The 13,543-nt window shown below is 42.5% G+C and overlaps 2 protein-coding genes across 2 annotated transcripts in view; one reads left to right on the forward strand and one right to left on the reverse strand.

The window, feature by feature from the left end:
• The window catches only part of TBC1D8B (TBC1 domain family member 8B), a 116,705-nt gene extending 116,382 nt beyond the window's left edge, over nt 1-323 (reverse strand). The window contains exon 1 of the mRNA XM_069100471.1: nt 9-323. Within this exon, the coding sequence (XP_068956572.1) occupies nt 9-144 (136 nt within the window). The 5' untranslated portion in view covers nt 145-323. The remainder of the gene's footprint in view (nt 1-8) is intronic.
• The window catches only part of LOC138171013 (NTF2-related export protein 2-like), a 296,615-nt gene that overhangs the window by 77,746 nt on the left and 205,326 nt on the right, over nt 1-13,543 (forward strand). The gene's annotated exons all lie outside the window — the stretch shown is intronic.

Consider the following 13,543-nt stretch of genomic DNA (forward strand, 5'->3'; position numbering starts at 1 on the left):
CAGCTCACCTGTGAGCCCCCCGCTGCCGCCGCCTTCCTCTCCGTGGCCCCGGCGCCGCTGCAGCACGAAGTAGTCGTTGGCCCGTTCGAGGAGCCACAGCTTGAGCGCGTTCTTGAGCAGCACCTCCTCCGGCTTGAGCCACATCGCGGAGCGTCCGGGCCAGCTTCCCCCAGTCACCCCTTCCTCGGCCCACAGTCCTCCCCTCCCGTCCCCGCCCCGACACCCTCAGCTCGACTCCGGCTCCCTCGGGCTCCCGCTCCCTCGGGTTCAGAAGCTCCACACCTGCTCGCACCCCGCCCTGCTCTCCCACGTCGACAGAGTCACTGCCAGCTCCCGCCCACCGGGGCCAACGGGCCCGCCCTGCCGCACAGCTTCCTGGGAGTTGTAGTCCGCGTCCTCGCGCTCGGGCTCGAGACTAGGGGAGTCCTTGACTATGCTTCCCATAAGGCCCAGCGATGGCAAGGAAGGCGGGGCGGCTGGTGTCCCAGCCAGGGAGTTGTGGCTTCTCTGCCCGCTCAGCCTCTGGCAGCCTGTGTAAAGTCTTCAGCGGAGTTGGCCCGCTAGTCTAACGCCCCCATTTTACAGAAGAGGAAACTGAGACCCAGGAAGAGGATCCTAGCTCTGCCCAGGGTATCGCAGAGGATCCTAGCTCTAGAGCTGACGGAGACCTCAGAGGCCATCTAGACCAACGCCCTCATTTTACAGGGGAGGAAACTGAGGCCCAGGGATGGGAAGGGACTTGACCAAGGCCACACAGAGGATCCTAAACCTAGTGCTGGAAGAGACCTCAGAAGCCATTTCTGAGCTGGTGCTTAATCTGAGTTTTCTGCAGTGAAATCACAGGCACAGCATTCCATTCCATCCCCTTCCCCCAACATATTTAATGTAGTCACAGAAGGCTAAGTAGATAATCACAGTGTTAAACTAACTGTAAAAGACCGATTTTTACCCCGATCCTTTATGGGGGGGGGAGGGGGAGGAATACCTGTGATTGAGTCAAAAGGGGGACAACTCTATTGGCTGAGAAAAGATTAGCCCTGCCTCTGGGGGTTTTAAGTAGCTACTCTCCTAGAAATCCAAAAGTAGTCAAAACTACCTTGTGTAGAGAAACCCCCTTAAGGGGAAGGAGTAAACTTCTCTCTCTTCTGCACCCCCCCCCCCCCAACCACTTTGGCCTTGTAGCTTTAAAACAAAGCCACTTGTCTAGTAAGAGGCACCATATCCGGTTGGGAGGAAAGACACACACCCCAAAGAGACCAACCAGGATACAGAATGACAGTCTCCTGAGGGAGGGAGTAGTTTCAAGGAGTGTGACACTCCCTCACCCCCGTGCAATTCATGTTGTGAAGAAAAGTGGACCAGGGAACCCAGAGGATTCTAAGCTATAAGAAAGGGTTTCCAAGGCCTACAGTACCAAGAGTTGTGAGGTGTCTTTGCCACGGTTCTCACTACTGTCAGGCTCTTAGTCTGAAGCCACTCTTCCCATGACCCCGGTGTGTATTTCTGGGAGAGTGTCCCTCAAGATTATTGGTGAAATGTTTTATATCTACTCTTCTGGCTATGCCACCTGAGTAATGCCTTTGCTAGGAGTCAGTTAATTTTTTTTTCTTTTTAAATTCTGGACTTAAATACCAAAAAGCAGCATTTCCATATACATAACAACATAAAAAGACGATTGTTATATGAAACCACGAATTTTTGCTTCATGCCCCTTTAAAAAAAAAAGATGAAATTCCACACTTTATTTTAAAAACTGTCCTGCTTGTCTGTTTTCTTCTATTCCAGGGGTGGGGAACGTGTGGCCTTTTGACTGAGTCCAAGTTTTCAGAACTAGTCCTTTTACTAAAGGGATTGTTTCACGAAGATTGGATTCAGTCAAAGGGCTGTACTTGAGGACCTAGAGGGGATCTGTTCTGTGAAGTTTGGATTCAGTCAAATGGCCACACTTAAGGACCTAGAGGGTCACATGTGGCCTCTAGGCTGCAAGTTCCCCACCCCTGTAAAATCTATTCTCTTCTGTACCTTTTAAAAAAAGTTTGAATAGCCCTCTTTTACTGTCACTTTTGCTAACCCCCACTTTTTCCTCTCTCCCAAACCTTCCCTCCCTGGTGAGAAATCAGACATGACTAGTCATCACAGAGAGTTCTTAAGTCTTTCGGAGCTGATTTTCTTTACAATGCCATTGTCAAAAAATAAAATAAAATAAATGCCATTGTCTTCCTATAAATTGTCCTCCTGGTTCTGCTCACTTCATTCTGTATCAATTCCTGCTGCCCAGGAGCCTCTGAAATCATCTGTCATTTCTTATAGTGCAATAATATTCAATTACATCCACATATCACAATTTGTTCAGCCATTCTTCAATTATCCAAAAGGCTATCTAAGGCACCCCCTTGGATTCTATTTTTTTTCTCTCCCCCTTTTTAACCCAACCCTTCAGGATCAGGAAGTTTGTTTTGTTTGGGGCTATCCCTTCCCTTGTAATATTTCCCCTACTAACTTTCTTCTTCATCCTCTAGCCAAGTTTGATATATTTTCACCCCCAACTCCATATGGGTGCTTAATCTTCCTTTGTCTGGGCCAGATAACAGTGTGGGTCCTCTGATGTACATTCTGCCCTTACCTCCCGACATTTTTATATACTCCTCCTATCTACCACCCCAATTAGGAGGAATAGTGAGATCTAGTCCCTTCTTCCTCCTTTCTACATTTGTGTCTTCCTCATTCTACTCTTCCCTCAGTTTCCTCTATTCAAGATCTCAGAATGAAGCCAATTTCCCCCCCACTCCTACCCCAAGGTCCTCTGTTTTATTGGACATTTTTTTGTTCTTGTTTCATAGATATTAATGTAGTCCTGATGGAAAATTCATTTTTTCTTTTGAGTCTCTGTTTGCAGTTGTAACAAAGCTACTGTCTTCTTTTAGGCTGGAATTTTGGTCATTCCTAGGTCTACACTAGTTTTTTTATACTAGTTAGTGCTGTAGTTCCTGAACTGGGACGTTGTGCCAGGGTGAGGCTCAGCCTCCGGTCTCATTTTGGGTGTGGTGGTCAGCCCTGATTGGCCTGACCCTGAATCACCTGGTTTCCTGTACTGACCTTCACCTCCCAAAGTTAGTTCTCCCTATATCTTTAAGATTCAGAGCACTGGATCTTCAGGATCTTCTGTCTTATGTGTATGCACACACATGCATGTGTGTATGTGTGTACACAGTGTGTATGTGTGTATATATACATATCTGTGCATGTGTATTTGTGTAGGTGTGTTTTGTATGCATGCATGTATATGTGTGCATATACATATATGTATAGTGTGTATATATGTGTATATATACCATATATACTCATATATACATAAAGAAGTATGCTCATCTGAAAAATAAAATCAAACTTTAGACACATCAAGTTTCTAGTATAGTCTGGGTTTGTTTTAATTTCATTAAGTTACAATGACATTTCTCCCCTTCTGAAGCCTTTTACACATCTCTGATGGTTGAAAAGTTTTTTTTTCCCAGTTATCACAGATATAGGCAGATCTGAAAAGGTATTTTTAAAATTTTCAGTATTATAGCATGTTAGGGTCTATTTTCCCCCAAGTGATGTTTGATACTTTGAATTGTGAAGATGGGTTATCTCCTTTTATTTATTAAAAAAAATTTTTTTTTTTTGCTTATTTTTTTGAGGAGGGAGGGCAGGGCAATTGGGGTTAAGTGACTTGCCCGAGGTCACACGGCTAGTTTTTGTGTTAAGTGTCTGAGGTTGGATTTGAACTCAGGTCCTCCTGACTCCAGGGATTGTTCTCTATTCACTGCACCACCTATCTACCCACTAAAATTTATTTTAAACTTAAATACACAAAAAGAAAAGAAAAACAAACATATTATAAACTTGAATACAAAATAAGAAAAGAAAAGAAAAAGCATTGCCATGTGCACAGTAGAATGTAAGAGAGGATTCAAAATATACAGCAATAAATTTCCATTTCAAGAAAGCCTATATAATAAATACTACACATCATATTCAGAGCTGTCCATCTTTTCTTTGCTTCCTTGTAAGTTTTCTTTTGTTCTCTGCACTTTTTACTTTGTTCTTTTTTTCCCCTTCCCTCCTCCCCCACCCCAAAAGGCTACAACGAAGTAAAGACATATATATACACACACAGATACATACATATGTATGTATATGCATGTATGTGTGTATCTATACATACACACCTATTTAGACCTCTACACATAAACATATAACATATATATACACATACATATCTATAATCATATTCATATATAGAAATATACATTCATATGCATCTATGTAAGACCATACTATACTTATTTGTCCTCTGTATCTCTAAGGGTGGGTAACATCTTCCTTGATAATTCCAAGTCTTTCCATATTTTTCTCAGTCCCCCAACTTGCCATTTCCTATACCACAGCAATATTCCAACCTTATACTGTGTAGCTATTTTAAAGAGTCTAGAACAATATTGATTAATATGATTGATATATAGTATAGTTTCCCTATTTTTCTCTTTTGATTAAATCCATTTTAGCTTTAACTTTGTTTGAGATCATGATTACTAGCCCTACTTTTTTCTCTAATAAATTCTATTCCTAATCTTTATTTTATGTTTGTGTGTATCTCTTATTTCCTATCCCTCCTGACGCCTCTATTTCTATGCACTACCTTGCCTTCCTGTTACTTAACCTACCCCCCTCCAAAGATCCCTCCCTTATCTTCTTCTACCTACCCTTTCCCCTTTCACCATTAATCTAGATACCCTTCTATACCCTCATCCTATTCCCTTACCTTCTTATTTTGTCATAAATTTAGAAGACTTCTAAAGTGTATATATTGTTCTCTCTTTAACCCAGATCTAAAGTGAGTAGGGTTCCCTCTAAAAATCCCTCCCTTATCCTCTCCCCTGTCCCTTTCCCCTTTGCCTTCTTTCTTTCTGAATTTCATATGTATTGTTCCCTCTTTAATACATTCCTAATGAGAGTAGGGTTCCAGAATTACCAGTCCTCTGCCCCTATTTCCTCTGTGTCAGTTCTTCCACTAGCACCTCATTTGTATAAGATATTTACTCTTTTTACCTTTTCCTAGACAGTATTGCCTTTTAGAATCCTATCATACTCAGCTCTACCTCAATCTTTCTTTCAAACTGATCAATTATTAATTACAATCTTAGACATACAGTTTACATTTCCTCATTTAAAAAGTAAACAGTCTGTCCTTATTGAGTCCCTTGTAATTAGTCTTTGATATTTACCTTGTATTTCTCTTGGGTCTTGTATGTCAGATTTTCCCTTAAGTTCAGGTCTTTTGCAATAAAATCCCGAAAGTCTGGCAATTTATTGAATGCCCATTTTTTTCATTCAAGATTCTACTTAACTTTGTTGGGTTTGATATTTTCAGCCACAACCTCAGTTCTTTTGCTCTTTGATATATTATGTTCCAAGACCTGTGGTCTTTTAGGGTCACTGCCACTAGGTCTTGTGTGATTCTCATTGTGGCTCCACCATATTTGAATTTTTTTTCTTGTTTCTCATAATATTTTCTCCTTGAGCTGGGGGTTTCGGAATTTAGCTATGATATTCCTGTAGGTTTTCCTCATAGGATCTCTTTCAGGTGATTGATATATTTCTTTTCTATTTCTATTTTGCCCCCCGCCCCCGTTCTAATGCTTCAGGACATTTTTCTTTAATTACTTCTTGTATTACTGTATCAAGATTCTTTTTTTGTTGGGCAGCTAGGTGGCACAGTGAGTAAAGCACCGGCCCCGGAGTCAGGAGAATCTGAGTTCAATTCCAGCCTCAGACACTTGGTTCCAGCCTCAGACACAACACCCACACAAAAAACTAGCCTTGTAACCTTGGGCAAGTCACTGTAGCAGCAAGCACCCCGGCGTTCCCAGGGTGGCTGCTAGCACAGGTTCTTGGATCTGCTTTGTTAAAGGAAAGCAACTCAAAATGGGTTAACAAGCTTACTTTAATCAGTCAGACATATATCATTTACCTTGTTCAGGGGAAAAGGTCAGCACCCCGAACTTCAAAGTATACAGACAGAATTATCAAGACAGAAACAGATCAAGTAGACAGATTTCCAAACTGTCCAACCATTACATCCATACCCAGTCAACATCTGGGTTTTTCAAAGCTGGGGGGGCTCTGGACAACGGCTTTTCAGAACACAGATCAAATCACAGAACACTTCTCAAAGTGAGCCCCCAAAACAAAGCTACACATCAGGGCTTATATACCCTTCTCCTGGCTCAGAGAATGTAACAACCTTATTGACTCACTGGCCAATCAAGAAGTATCTACTGAAAAACAAGCCTCCCACCCCAGGCTTCAGGTGCACTTTAGCCTAGGGGCAGGGAAGATCTTCCAAATTTGCATTCCCATTACAGTCACTTAACCCCAATTGCCCTCCAAAAAGGCAAAAAAAAAAAAAGATTTTTTTTTTTTGATTGTAGCTTTCAGGTAGTCCGATTATTCTTATATTTTTTTTCTTCTTGATCTGCTCTCTAGATCAGTTGTTTTTCTTATGAGATGTTTCACATTCTCTTCTATTTTGTCATTCTTTATATTTTGTTTTGTTATTTTTGGTCTCATAGCTTCACTGGCTTCTTGCCCAATTCTAATTTTTAAGGAGTCATTTTCTTCCTTAAGATTATGGATCTCCTTTCCCAGTTGGTTAACTTTCTTTTTATAATCTTCTTAGATTGTTCTTATTATAAAATTTTTTCCTCTATCTCATTTGATTTGTAAAGTCTTTTTAAAGTTCTATGAATTCTTTCTGGGCAGGTGACCATTTGACATTTCTCTTTGGGGTAGGACAGGCTTTTTTTTTGCTTCTTTATCCTCCTCTGAAGATGAACTCCAGTCTTCCCTATTCCCATAGTAGTTTTCTATGCTTAGGTTCTTTCTCCTTTGCCTGCTCATTTTAAAAAAATTATTTATAACAACTTGTTGTAATTACCTCTAGTTCTGGGGTATTGGCGATGGTGCCTCTGGCCTCAATTGAAGGTCCTCCTTCAATTCTCCTCTCTGGCCTGGAACTGAAACCAAAATCTCCACCCTCCTGTAAGTGTCCATAAGCAGCAGCATCCCCACCCCATTGCTTCTGCACTCACCATTGCTGGTTCCTTCTTGCTCAGGACTGTGTCTTAGCAGCACAGAGGGGCTTGGTCCCTTAGGTCCCTTGGTCCCTTGAGGTTCCTTCAATATTTCCCTGCTTAGACACCTGACTCCCCACACTGTCTGGGAAGTGAAAATTCCTGTGGCTAGGGCCCAGGCAACCTCCCAACCCAGCTCACTCCAGGGCTCCCGGCTTGCTGTTTTATGGGAACTAGCCTGGAGGTGTTTATTCTTCACAGGGACCAAACCTCAATCCTGGAATTTTTCTTCTGGGATGTTTCTTTTGTTCTCCTGTCATCCCAGGAGGACCACTGTTCTGCCCCAACTCTTGTTTATTTTTACTGTTCTACATTCACCCCAAGGTGTCTTGTTGGGGGGAAATCTGGAGTGCTTGGAATTTTCTGACCTAGTCTGCCATTTCCCCATAATCCTCTTCCAAAGATGGGTTATCTTCAATATTCTTTGCCCTGGTTAAAAGAGGCTTGGATATGGAGTCAAAAGATCTTGGTCTGAATCCTGTCTCTGCCACTTACTGATAATGGCTAATGTTTATATCATGTTTAAAGGTTTGCAAAGTGCTTTACAAATATTATTTCATCTCATTCTCACAACCCTGTGAGGGAAGTGCTATTAATTATTCCAATTTTTACAGATGAGAAAACTGAGGCATATAGAGGCTAAAGAACATGTCCAGGGTCATATAGCTTGTAAGTGTTGGAGGCTAAATTTGAACACAGGTCTTCCTGATTTCAGGCCCAGTGTTTTATTCACTCTGCCTCCCAGCTGCACTTAGTAACTGCATGACTTTAGACAAGTCACTGCACTTCTGTCTACCTTGGTTTCCTCCTGTGTCAATTGAGGGGGTTCTAATCCCCTACATGACTTCTCAAGTCCCTTCAAGGTCTAGATATAGGATTCTATATAATGCTTCTCCCCAAGGAGAAAAGAAAGTTTCAGCAATTGGAGCAACACCTCAATCTCGGAAAAATAGTACCTTTCTTTCTTTTTTTTTAAAGCAATTGGGGTTAAGTAACTTGCTCAAGGTTACACGGCCAGGTGTTTCTGGGGGGGTGCTAAGTGTCTGAGCCCGGATTCAATCCCAGGTCACCCCGACACTGGGGCCGATGCTCTTACTCGCTGTGCTACCTGGCTGCCCCAAAATGTACCTTTCTAATTCAATTCAACAATTATTTATCAAACACCGACTTCATGCTAGATGCTAAGAGTCTAAAGGCAAAAGTGAAATAGGCCCTGCCCTCAAAGGATCTTACATTCAACAGGGTGGAAGAATTTAAATAAAAAGTAGGCACAAATTTAATATCAATGACAGTTTATTAACAATAGAACTGGTGAGTTCCAAAGGGCACAGTGAACAGTAGGGTAGAGAGTAACAGGGACCTAAGAAGAATGAAATTGACACAGGGAGCAGGGAGCGGTGTCTGGGAAAAGAAGTTTGGGCCTGGCCAACCAATGCCACAGAATTATAATGCAACTCCAGCTCCAAAGCTCATTGGTATGGGACTTTTTTCTCATTGGCTGAGATCCATCTCCTGCACCTGAGGGGTGGGATGGAGTTAGGAGAGGTCTTCACTTCTCTTTGGGCCTGCAGTCACTTCAGGTGCTCTGGCTTCCAACCTCAAGAGAGAAGATGGATGAAGCTCACAGCACTTCAGGTTGCTGAAGGAAAAAACTCCAAGAAAACATGAGAGGAACCAGCATCATGTCCCTGTACCTAGCTTGTTACACTAGAGATTTTAGGGAGTTTCCTATTTGGTGAGATCCAAGACTTTCTTGGTTGAATTGATTTACTTCACTCTCAATAGGAGAACTCTTTCATTCTTTATTTTCTGGTATATATTCTTCTATAGATACTTTGGTTCCTGTTTTGCTACTAATTTGGATAAATGAGTTCTCTTGGCTAAGTGCTATATGTGTTCGTTGTGGAACTGATATTTGATGGGAAAGGGGTCAAGTCTTGTATATAAGGCTTGAGGTCCTGCTTCCCCAAATAATGAACAGCAATCAATAGTTAGAATGAACCTGAAAAATGATATCCTTTGCACTAATAATATTTAAGGGAGCGTGTTAGAAAGCACCCTAGCACACCCAGGATGGCCTGTTAGCATAGGTTCTTTGATCTGCTTTTCTAAAGGAAAGACAATTTTAAAGGGATCAACAATCTTACTTGAATTACAGATAAGTAGGAAGAAGTGAGTATCCAAGAAAGAATCCAATAGACAGGGCTCCAACTATCTAAACAGAATAATACAACCCCCTACATATACCACCAGACCAGGAGAGCACCAACATCTGAGTAGTTGCGGTGGTGGTGGGTGGGGGAGTTCTTAACAAATGTTTACTCAGAGTCCCATCCAGGGAATCAAAGGGTTCTTCTCATGAGCAAGCCCCCAAAGCAATATACCAACCCTCCAGAATATATAGTTTTCAACTAATAGGCTCAAAGCCAGAAGGCACCACAACCCTTGTGACTTAGTGCCTCATTAGCTTAGTACCAAAAGGTATGAGAGCCTTCCTACAAGCAAGCCTCCCTGTAAGCAAGCCTCCCCATAAGCAAACTCCTCCTTAGGCAAGCTCCTCCCCCATTAGACTCTATGTGACTTGGGGTGTATCAGCTGTAAAAGCAGCAAGACATCTGTGATGGACACATGTGGTCACATAGGCCTATTAATGGATACGGAAGATCTTCCTGTTCCATTAACATTACAGGGAGCAGGCAGATGGATGTAATTCTAGCCTGGTACCCCTGTTCTCTAAAGAGAATAGAGTGGCAGCCTCTGGCCCCAACTTCCTGCCTCTCTTCTTGGCAAGAAATAAGGTCTCCCTTAAAGAAGGGTTGGGGGAGAAGAGGTTAGACAGTTCAAATCTGCTTCCTTTTGAGCCAGACAATGAGCCAGACAATGACACCCCCTGGGGAGGAACCTCACTACAAGAGGATTCCCAGTGCAGTCATGGGGCAACTATTGGCACACCCTTCCTTTTACAGTTGCAATGGTAATGTTAATTTATTTATGAATCCCTGAGCAAGAAATGGAAGGGGGGGTACACCTGTCTGATTCTAGAAGAGTGAGGTATGTTTGAATTATTCATATTCCAATCTTCAACAAAGTCAACTCTACCTCTGGGCTCACTACTATGCTGAATATATTTTCTCCCTTAGGGTATCTGTTCTGGGCTGGAGGGGAGGGGTGTGGTCTCAGGAAGGACTTTTAATCCTAGAATGGTGGTTGGGAATGGAACGTTTAGAAGCAGTAAGAGCAGATAGAGAGTCCAGTCCTCTGCCCCTCCCTGTCTTATCTGATGATGAGGGGAGAGGTGGGGGGTCCTAGGCCCTGGATAATTATAGAGAGGTGATACTTCTTTGAGGGGCTTACCCTTCAGTCTCCAGAAAGGAGACACAAGCTGGGAGAGTTTGGCCAGAGAAAGAGCAAAGAATTTCTTTATAAGCTATTTCAACTATATTGGAAAAATACACACAACAAAAAAAACACCTAAAAACTGCTTTCATTTGGAGTCTATTCTCACAGCTGCTGTCACTAAAATGGAACAATGGAAACCCTGTCCCAAATTGGGGGCCTCATTTTCATTTTCTTGTGTTTTTGTAACCTTTTGTCTTTGCATGATGTGTTTATGAAAAACTTACTTAAAAGATGAATGGGTCTCATATATATATATATATACACACATATATATGTAAATATTTATGGTAGTGATCTAGGTTTCCCAGGCATACCACAGTGAGGTCAGCAGCATGGCGCTCTAGACCTTCGGTTTTGTTGTCAGCCTAATCCCTCTTCTCTCCCACACTTTCCTTCAGAGCCTCCCAAACACTGAGCCAGCTCAGGCCATGCATACATTAACCTCAATATCAACATTGACATCCCTGGAAAGTACACTGCCAAGGTAACTGAACACAGCCACAGCATTCAGAACTTCCCCATTTGCTGTAACCAATGGTTCCACCTACAGTGCCATGCTAGGAAGTTGAGTCACTTCCATTTGAATGGTCTTAGGAAGATTCTGAAGGTCACCTGGCAGGATAAGGTTCCAGACCCTAAGGTTCTTACTTGAACTAAATTTCCAAGCACTCAAACTCTGCTACAGAGAGCACAATTCTGATGGGCTGGCCACATTGTTTGAGTGCCAAAAGTACACTTGCCCAAAAGACTGTTTTATGGAGAACTCACACAGGGCAAGCATTCGTGTGGTGGTCAGAAGAAACCATACAAGGACATGCTCAAGGTCTCACTTAAGAACTTTGGAATGGATTGTGTGACATGGAAGATATTGGCAAGGGCCCACCAACATGGCGTGCCCTTCTCCTCAGAGAAGAGGCTGGGCTCTATGAACAAAGCAGAATTGAAGTAGCTCAAAAGAAACATGAGAAGTGCAAATTTAGAGAATCTATCCCAAATGTTCACATGGATTATTTGCATTCCGAGTTTGTATTGGTCTGATTAGCCACGGACAGACCCACTGAAACTTGACTCCAGCATAGTGCTGTCATTTTGGTCCTCTTCAAGAATGAAAGACAGTGATTAAAAAAAAAAAACCTGGAACCAAAATAGATATCCATCAACTGGGAAATGGTTGAACCAATTGTGGTATGTGGATCAGATAAGGACAGGACTTAGGATTTCAGTGGTACAGGGAATTCCCAGATGAGGAAACTCCCTTCACCAATGCAGATCATCACCTTTTCTGACACTCATAATCTTGGCAGAGTTGCCTGGGACAACTATGGTGCTTGCCAGGGTCACATACCTAATATGTGTCAGATGTTCAATCAGGTCTTCCTGACTCCAAAGTCAAGTTACTATCCATGGTGCTATGCTGCCTCTCATGTAAATGCAATAAAGTATTATTATCATGCAAGAAATGATGTCTCTGAGGACTTCAAAGACACTTGGGAAGACTTGTATCAACTGGACCAAGAAAATGACATACACAATGACCGCTGAAAGACATCAGAATTCTTGTGTAGTAAGAATGAGTTTTATAACCTGGACTATTGCAATAGGTTGCTGGTGGGTCTGCCTGCCTCAAGGCTCTTCCCACTTCAATCCACCCTCCAATCAGCCACTAAGATTTGAGGGGATGGTTGACATCATTTTTTCAGGTTTGTTGTTCAGTCATTTCTGACTCTTCATGACCCCATTTGGGGTTTTCTCAGGAAATATACTGCTGTGGTTTGCCATTTCCTTCTCAGTTTTACAGATGAGGAAAACTGAAGCAAACAGGGTTAAATGACTTACCCAGGGTCACACAGCTAGTAAACGTCTGAGGCCATATTTGAACTGAGGTCTTCCTGACTCCAGGCTCAGCACTTTATCTACTGAGCCACCTAGTTGCTTGCATACATTGAGATGTGTAAGTCTAATTAGCATTTCCATGGCACCAGTTAGCATAAAATTGGTAAATTGCTACTGGTAAATTGGTAAATAAAATTGATAAATTGACTCTAAGTGTGCACTATGCATTACATTTTGACCATTGCAATTATCAGAAGACTGGGGATGAAACAGACTTCCCTCCTTCCAGTAGATTTATGGATGCAGAATGAGGTTATCAGATATGACTAATGTGTTGGTTTGTCATGACCTCTTCCCCTATCAGACATCCTGAAGAAGATCAAGGTCATCTGAACTCTGCAGTCCCAGGCTCAGTTGCCAACTAACATCCTCCTCAGTGGAGAACCACCAACCTCCCCCACCCCCAAGCCTTACCTCCCTCTACCAGCCTCTCAAGTGAAGGAACAGCCCCCAGGTGTGGTCCAGCTTTCTTCAACACCCCTCAGAGACTATGTACTTCTTTCTACACCTGCCACCCACTATTATCCCTATGGCTCTTCTCATTTCTCTCCCTGTTCCTGTAATAATTAATCAGTTGCCATTTAGGAGAAAACTTTCCACTACCCCTCCTCATGTTCTCTCATTCCCATGTCCTAATCCAACCCTGCCTATACTTTCCACTGTGCCCTCTAGAATTCCTGTTCCATAGTGAACAAGGTTGCTCTTCATCCTGGACTATTCTCTCCCACTCTTTTTTAAACCTAATTAGCCCTTACTAAGATCTAGGTCCCTTCTGAAGACAATATATCCTTGGCTATTCTCTTTGGCACTGGCTGTACCTTTTCTCCTATCTCCCCCTACCACACAGAAACACTGGTTCTGGAAAGGGAATACCAAAGAATACTCCTTGCTCCCATCGTCACTTCCAGAGTCTCCCTTTGTCTCTTTCACTCAGTGCCCTTTCTTCTTTTGAAGTCCATTCAATTCAAACTTTCTACCCAATCAAAATTATGGTAGCTGTAGTATACCAACCCCCCACCTTATTCTCCTTCCTTTCTCAAGAAAGTCAGAACTTGGCTTAACATCTTTCTCTCCTC

This window comes from Petaurus breviceps, unplaced genomic scaffold (assembly GCF_028583685.1).
Source record: "Petaurus breviceps papuanus isolate PSGF00001 unplaced genomic scaffold, PetGlider_PUasm1.0 400, whole genome shotgun sequence".
Classification (NCBI taxonomy): Eukaryota; Metazoa; Chordata; class Mammalia; order Diprotodontia; family Petauridae; genus Petaurus; species Petaurus breviceps.